Below are 8,164 nucleotides of genomic sequence, written 5' to 3'. Positions count from 1 at the left end.
CATTGAGTATATTGTTGTTGAGAGAAAAAAAATTGATAGATCGTGGTGTTCGGGCCAGCTTTCGCGCACCTCAACTAATTCCACGAGATACCTACCATTCCACAGGATACCTATCACCTCCCACCAATAACAAATATCAGATAACTTTCTCCGCCAAAGCTAGGACAAACGGAAAGAAAGTTGAGATAATTTAAGTCATATTTTCAAATAATGTCAACTTAAGTTGAGTCAGAAAGCATATATATTATATTGTCCAAAGCAATCAACTATTAAGTACTTAAGTTGCCTTAGTAGAATCATGTTTGCTTGAAATTCAAGTACATATGATCGCAGATCAAATCATTTTTGCCTGAACTTCAACGACTTAAACATCAAACATCTTATCTAAAAGTCTAAACTTGTTATGAAGCGAGTAAACGTGCAAGAATTTTAAAAAGACGGGTAGAAGTTAAATATCGGTGTTCAAAATATTGCAATGCACCAGAATCCAAATTCGAAATCTTATTCATCGACAAAAATATTGAAGTAGACGATATTCCATTGTTCAAGTTTTGGAATACAACAAATATAAAGAGAATAATACCAGAATCTAAATGAATACACAAAAGCAAAAACACAATCTGTTTCCTCAACACCTTTTTCACTTCAACAGTTCCTCCTCATTTGCTTCCATGAATAATTATCCATATATTTGCTACAATACAAACAGCTAGTGTCGTGAAAACCCCCGGAGGGCAAAACCAGCTTTATTACAGCTATAAGTTGATCTTTGGCAAAGGCAATATAATTTAAACAACAGGAAATGAGAGAGAATCACAATTGTACAATATCATGGGCAGACTGCACCATTGATGTCCTGACGTTTAATGCATGCAGCATTAGAATTCTAGTCGAGCTTCACGTTAGAATAGAGAAGGGTGTCCCTTGTAAGTGGCATGTTGAGGAGAAAGTAGATCTGCATTCATTTAGAGATGCAATGAGTTGCAGAAAAACAATGTACAAGGAAAACGAGAAGACCACATGATAACATGTTAAAGAAGAGCGCTAAAAATAAAGAAATATAATCATCCCCACCCTACAAATCACGTCCGAGATTGAAGATAATCTATGACAAAGGAAACTATACATATGCTTTCTAAGAAAAAGGAAACTCTTGGTGCAATTATTCAGAACCTACAGGACTTGGTAGCCCGTCTAAAGCAACAGTAAATGCTTGAGAAACTTATTCACTTCTGCATTTCCACATGTATGACAACACTTGTAGTGACTGTGCTACAACGTTTTAGTGTTTACACTCACTGACTGCTTTCTCTTCTGCTAAAACTGTTGTTCTATATTTATTCATCAGCTTAGGCAGAGGAGTCACCAAGTCACTACCTAATGGGGTGCAATTGTCAAAAGCTAAAACTAGAGCACTATTTTCTCGACTAATGGAGAAAAGGCCACTGCCTTCCCCAAACCAAGCCTCGCTCTACTGCTGGAAACCTACAGTGCCCCATTATAGCTCCTGAGAAACTTCAGTACCTTATGACAGCTCCCGAGAGGTCCAAAGGCTGGAGGAGAAGAACTCAACAATCACTTCAACCCTCTTCAGGGTGGATTTGACTAAAAAGAATTTTAAGCCCATCTAAATAAAGTGGACTTCTTTCTTTGATGAAGTAGATATCATAGAAAACAACTTAGAAATATCTATATTTCTGTTCTATAACTATCAGCCTGGTCCATCTGCAAGTGTCATGTATTCTTAGATTGCTATACTTATAGTTAATCCAATGCATGGTCAGCTATAACAAATGTGCAACAGTTCTTTCAATTCTGAAAATTGAAGCACTGAAATGTATTTGGTCAGCAAAACTTACTCCTAATAGAGTGGCAATTATAAGCAAGAGTCCTGTAATCCATGCAACGGTTCGTCTAACCAATATAATTTCTTCAATAGCAGTTGAATTGGGTGAAGTTTGTGTTTCCTCCAGCCAGCGGGAAGATGGTTGAGAAGTGAAAACGACGTCAAATAATGGCTCTGCTACTGAAGGTGTTTCATTACAGACAATGACTCCAACAATTTGACCTGCATGAGTAATACCGAGTTGAATTTAACATAAATCAGAAAGGAAGAAATAAAGGAACACATTCTTCTCTTAATTACTGCACAAATTTTTTCCATTTAAGAAGTTCAAGTGCTTTCATGAAACGCAGCCTCAGTTTCAAGAATACACTAGATGGGTAAATTCAACTCTTGTTACATAACCAAATGCAGATTCAGAGATCGCTGAAGGTGCTAAAAGTTGTATCAAATTTGTCAAAATCAGAGAACAAAATCCAACCTTTATAGGCATCAGTTAAGGAATCAAACATCTTCGACATCACAATACTGAACAATTTAGTTCCTTTCACAACACCTTCTGCTCCATACTGCTCTTTGAGAGCCTACAAGAAATCAAAAGATTAATTGAGCTGGTATGGCCTGTATAACATGTTTCATGTTCGCCTCGTGTATGTATCTTAAGTGAGGTCAAATATTTCAGATTACCACCAATATAGGAAAGAATTTTCCTTTTCCAGACAAATGACAGACATAAAAGACATTAATGATCATCTGGAACTGTATGGCACACGTCCAACTTTACTGAAAACATGACCCTAGAAAGGAAGGTTTGTAGGTCAAGGATTAGGGTAGAAGGTTAGTAGGTAGCCGAGTGTTGTAGCACTTTTATATGGGAGAATCAGGGGACTAGTCTCTCATTATTAGTATTACTATATAGTACTTGCATAGTAACATTTACTTTGTTTTTATTTATTTGTTACTTGTTGTTTCATTGTTTGTGTTTATCTTGCCACTTTGTTACCATTAATTTTTTCTTAGCCTGTTTTGGTAATGCGTTCTTCAATTCTCACTATTACCTGTTACTTCATTTGCTCTGTTTATCTTGCTATTTTATTGTCATTATTTTCCTTTCTATCATATTTTATCTACATTCTTTTGAGCCGATGATCTATGCAAAACCTCTCTACCCCACAACGGTAGAGGAGTAAGGTCTATGTACATCCTACCTTTTCCATATCCTACTCGTGGAATTTTTATTTTTTTTGAGATAAGGGTAACTTTACAATCAGAAAAATCATCATCCAGGGGATGATGACGTGGAAACTTACATCCCACAAGTGGTGGGAACACCCCCTTCAAGGGCAAAACAGATTTTACAAGTTTCCTATAAAATCAACTAGATCTACTATCTCCCCTACCATATCTTGTTTACCCCACTTGTGGGAATACATTGGGTATGTTGTTGTAATGATCATATGGAACTGGTTTAATCTTTTCTTAATCTTTTCTTATAGGGGTGATGAGTTCAGCTGCAACTTCTGTAATTATTGACGGATCCTTCAAACCAAAACAGAACAATTAACTAATGAGAGGTGATGAGCTTAAACATCAGTAATTAGAAGTCAAGGTTATCATCAATATTCAAGGAATAGTTAGTACATCAGAAACTATGGTAATATGATATACAGCAGTCCAGTACAGCAAGAGAGAGGTTGGAAATTAGGGTTAATTAGAGACAAAAGGGACAAAAAATGCATTAGTACAGAACCTGACTGAAATTGGAGAAAGGCAAAGAGAGAAAGATCATTGTTCATAATCTATAGTTTAAATTATACGAGAGATATCATGTATGTACTAAAGTCTAAAGCTTAATTTGGGGTAAAGGAAAAATTATATCTTGAAGTAAATTCAGGATTCAAATGTAACCTTAAGGCCATCAAATTTTCCAGAAATTAGCTCAGATGGATGGTGCACAGCTCCAGACAAATCTTGGTGCGTCTCCATTGCTCTTTGAATCTTATGGGTGAGTGAAACAAGACTTGTTACAAACTCCCTATCTGCTTCCTGTGCCGCAAGTAAAAAAGGACAATCAATATAGGCCTAATAGGAAAGAACAATACAAAAAGAAGTCATAGTATAGGTTGTTAAACCTCAAAAAGTACCTTTGACAATTGAAATTTCAAATTAGCTTCATCATCCGAGGGGATTGTCAGCTCTCCATTCACATATGAACCACTCAACCATGATGCCTGCTTACAAATATCAAACCTCTCATGAGTTGCATGACCTTGAAGTTATTCAATGTGAAAAGATAATCATGCAATGCAACTGCTAACAGACGCTCACAAATTCACTAAGTTCTTTGTCTGAATATTCCGCATCTGTTGTTGGTTCATCCAATGAGAAAAGAGAAACTTTATCTGCATCTGCATACATGTCACATTAATTAGACATCAACCAATCTAATTCTCCTTTTTTACGAGTAATTAACATATCAATCTAGTAAAACACCTTACAACATGTATAAGAGTAAAAGACAACTACCTGGAAGTTGAATGTCAGCTCTATTTTCGTTTACTACATTGCTTCTAAGGGCCTCAAAAGAAACACCTATTACAACAAATGGGCATCAATAAGCACAATCTTATATAATCACCAGATAGAAGATTAAAAGACAAAAAAGACACTAGAATGTCCAATAAGTATGTTCTTTATCTTATTCCAGCTTGCATACCTTCAGCTCCTGTAACTTCTAGGATGAGGACAGAACCCGGCCTATCAAATGGATTTGGTACGAGTACCTCATTCAACTGCAACCAATGGATATTTGATGATGTATATTTCGCTTTAAAGTCAAAACATTAGCTAATAAATGATTCATCTTTCCTACCTTTGATGAACTGGCAGAGGAAAGAGTAGCAGGAGGTGCAAAACCAAGCAAGACTGATACAGTAGCACCAACTTCGGAAAGAGACAAGGAACTTATCTGTGACCAAAAGACAATTATGCAGTTAGTCAATTAAAAACAATTAGACTACGGTAAATTTTAAAAATGGATGTCTAACTTCAAACAAAATATCTAGAGGAACTTGTAATGTCATATTGTCAAGTTGTTTGGCGACTCAGATTGTTAGAAACTACAGAGGCAATGTCTTGCTGTGTAGATAATAATACCTATTCCCAGAGTCTGAACATAATAATTGAAGTGGAATATTAAAATATTAGTCAGAGAGGCTGTTTTAATTTATTTATGACTGTGGTGTCCGGGGCAGCTTTAGCGCACCTCGACTAATTCCACGGGACACTTGCCACCTCCCACCAGCAACAGGAGGTACCAACTAACTCTGTCCACCAAGGCTAAAACTGATGGGAAGAATCACCTAGTGTTTTTTGTCTCCACTGGGAATTGAACATGATACCTCATGGTTCTCAACCACTTCATTGACCTCTAGGCCACACCCTTGGGTGCATTAGAGAGGCTGTTTTTTTTGGGTGTATTTGATGTTCACATGTCAAAAGCAAACCTCGGAACAATGTAAAAGCAGTATAAATTTCTGTCGGCGACCAGGATTCGAATCTTGGAGGCAGCTTCTCCAATGAGGTAAGGCTGTCTATATTCACCTTCCCCATTGCCCGCCTAGGCAGGAGCCTTCTGGCATTGGAGTCTGTGTATTTGATCTCAGTTTGTCTTATCATTAAACTGAAACTTTATAACGTGATTACGCTATCTTAAAAGTCTTGCTGTGTCAGCGTCTTCATGAATATTGATAACGGGGTACTCCTAAAATTATGCTCAAAAGTCAAAATTACTAGCTTATGCAAGTATATCCAAACACAAACGATGGACAAGGCTAGAATAGTGGATCTTGAAGGTTAGTCCACACGAGTGCTCTATAAGCTCTCAACATTAAATCATTTACTTTGAGTTAACACATGTTACCCACCATGTGAATATCATGAATATATGGTTATGTACACAGAAAACAATCTGCTGAAGGAGGGTAACCTTCATGATGCTTCTTAGGGAAAACATTTTAATCATTGCTGAAGGCATATAATCTTGAGCGGAATCTCCATTTTATCTCAACCTTTTACTCACAAATCTCCACTGGATGTTAATGCTGTTTTAGGATCAGCCAGCCATGGCCGATGGAATTTCAGATAACCAAGTTAAAATAAGCCAGAGGAAACAACTAAATCAATCACTAATCCAGGGTTTTTAGGTAAGTTGACTTGCAAGTTGCAATCAACCAACCAATCAACTACGCCTTAATTCCAAAATAGTTGGAGCCAACTATATGAACCATCTAAACCGTTCTTCTCTACCCCAAACTAAATAATTTGTCTTAAAATCAAACACACAAGGCACACACACTTATATTCAACTATACCTCAATCCCAAACTAGTTGACTTGCAATATCTTTCAAAATTTAGCTCCAAATCAGAAATTGAAGCTGCTACGCTTTCTATTCACATATCTACTATCAAATCACTTCAATTCCAAGACAGTTGGTACCAACCATATGAATCATGTAAACCATTCTGCTCTATTCGAGCTAATACTAAATAATTTGCCTTAAAATCAACCACACACAGGTATATTCAACTACACCTCAATCTCAAACTAGTTGACTTGCAATATTGCTCGACATTTAGCTCCAAATCAGTAACCGAACTTGCTAAGCTTTCATTTCACATATCTACAATCAAAATCACCTCTTTCATCCTAATACAACCACCCAAATGGTCACTATATTGTTCTTAAGCTCCGCAATCTTAAACTAGTTGACTCACAATATCTTTGACATTTAGCTCCAAATCACTGACCAAAATTTCTACGCTTTTTACTCACATATGTACTTTCAAAATCACATCTTTAATTCAAATTACAATAAACCCCACGTTCCCAAATGGTCATTATATTGATCTTAAGCTCCCCAATCTCAAACTAGTTGACTTGCAATATCTTTGGCATTTAGCTCCAAACCAGTAATGGCAGTTGCTAAGCTTTCAATTCACATATCTACTATCAAGTTCACATCTTTAATCCTAATTACAACAACCCCACGTTCCCAAATGGTCATTATATTGTTCTAAAGCTCCCCAATCTCGATATTCAACAACTAACCAATCACAACAGAACAAAAAATCTACAATTGAAGAAACACCCAGATAAATACCTTAGAAGAAGCATCGGAAGAAGGAGAACGGAAGTAACGGTGAGATGGGTTGTCTAGGAAAAACACTGAAGAGGTTCCATCAGCAACCTGGATCAAATTTCAAGATTCAAACATCAAATTCACAAATTTACAATACAATCATCGATCCAGTAACCAAAAAAAATATTAAAAAATACCTTAGAATGCAGGAAGAGTGAGAGAAGTAATAGAAAGGTGAATTTGTAAGAAGATTTTGGATCCATTGTAGAGAGAGATTGGGAGTTTGAATCTGATCTATGTGGTTTTGGGAAGAAGAAGTTGAGATTGAAGAGAGATTCATAAACTTAAAAACGACGACGTTTGAAAAGGTGTAAAATTGTACTAAAGGCCCTTGAACTTTTTCTAATGGACCACTTTTTCCCCTCAGGTTTTGCACTAATGTACTTTTAGTTCAAGAGTCAAATCAACATGGAAACCCAATTATTTTAATTTGATTGTCTTTTCATTTTTTTAAAAAATATCATTTCGGCAACGATAATATGCTTCTTAATGTTTACATCAAATAAATGAATGCAAGGCATATGTATATCACTTAATCATGAATAAATGATATATATAAATATTTGATTTGATATAAATACTAGAAGGGTAGAAGACTAGTAGGAGCAGAGTATTGTCTTGTCGTACGTAGGTCTAGTGTATGTCGTAGAACTAGTCATACTTTGTAGTTTTTTCCATATGTTGTATATTGAATGTCAATCATTTATGCTTTTCTTTCATTACTTTTTTTTCTATTACTCCAGCTAGATGTGCTTGAATCGAGAGTCTTTTGAAAACAACATCTCTATTTCTACGAGATAATGATAAAGTCAGCATACATGTTATCCTCTCAGACCCCGAATTTCACTGAGTATATAATTATTACACTAGACGTGAGAAAGTATTAACTGAAAAAAGAACTAGTAGTAAACTATTAATTAATGTTATCTCCATTTTTATGCAGCTTTAGAGGTACATTGGCGTAGTGTCCTTTACCTTTAGATTTGGTGAGATTAAAATGAACTTTATCATAGTAAGTTTTTTATACATTTGGTCGTTCAACCAACAATTATTACCATTTTTAGTCAATATTAAAAATATATACATTGATTATATAAACTATGTATATTTTTTTGTATA

The 8,164-nt window shown here is 35.7% G+C and overlaps 1 protein-coding gene across 1 annotated transcript; it reads right to left on the bottom strand.

Moving 5' to 3' along the window:
* Nucleotides 1-485: 485 nt before the first annotated feature.
* Nucleotides 486-7,332, bottom strand: LOC125870396 (uncharacterized). Its single transcript, XM_049550822.1, has 11 exons — nucleotides 7,183-7,332; nucleotides 7,007-7,093; nucleotides 4,716-4,811; nucleotides 4,560-4,635; nucleotides 4,370-4,435; nucleotides 4,172-4,251; nucleotides 3,988-4,074; nucleotides 3,752-3,889; nucleotides 2,325-2,427; nucleotides 1,860-2,068; nucleotides 486-955 (listed from the first exon to the last, which is right to left on the bottom strand). Exons 1-11 carry the CDS (start codon nucleotides 7,246-7,248, stop codon nucleotides 887-889), a joined length of 1,077 nt encoding a protein of 358 aa, XP_049406779.1. The 5' UTR covers nucleotides 7,249-7,332; the 3' UTR covers nucleotides 486-886.
* Between the last annotated feature and the right edge of the window lie 832 nt (nucleotides 7,333-8,164).

Source organism: Solanum stenotomum, chromosome 7 (assembly GCF_019186545.1).
Source record: "Solanum stenotomum isolate F172 chromosome 7, ASM1918654v1, whole genome shotgun sequence".
Classification (NCBI taxonomy): domain Eukaryota; kingdom Viridiplantae; phylum Streptophyta; class Magnoliopsida; order Solanales; family Solanaceae; genus Solanum; species Solanum stenotomum.
Note: the sequence above shows the minus strand (reverse complement) of the source record. Positions and strands in the feature narration are given on the sequence as shown.

Coding starts and splice junctions, on each gene's coding strand:
- LOC125870396 (XM_049550822.1), bottom strand. CDS start 7,248: ATGGATCCAAAATCTTCTTACAAATTCACCTTTCTATTACTTCTCTCA. Junction 7,094..7,182: donor CACTCTTCCTGCATTCTAAG/GTATTTTTTAAT, acceptor AATTTGATCCAG/GTTGCTGATGGAACCTCTTC. Junction 2,069..2,324: donor CTTAACTGATGCCTATAAAG/GTTGGATTTTGT, acceptor TTACTCATGCAG/GTCAAATTGTTGGAGTCATT.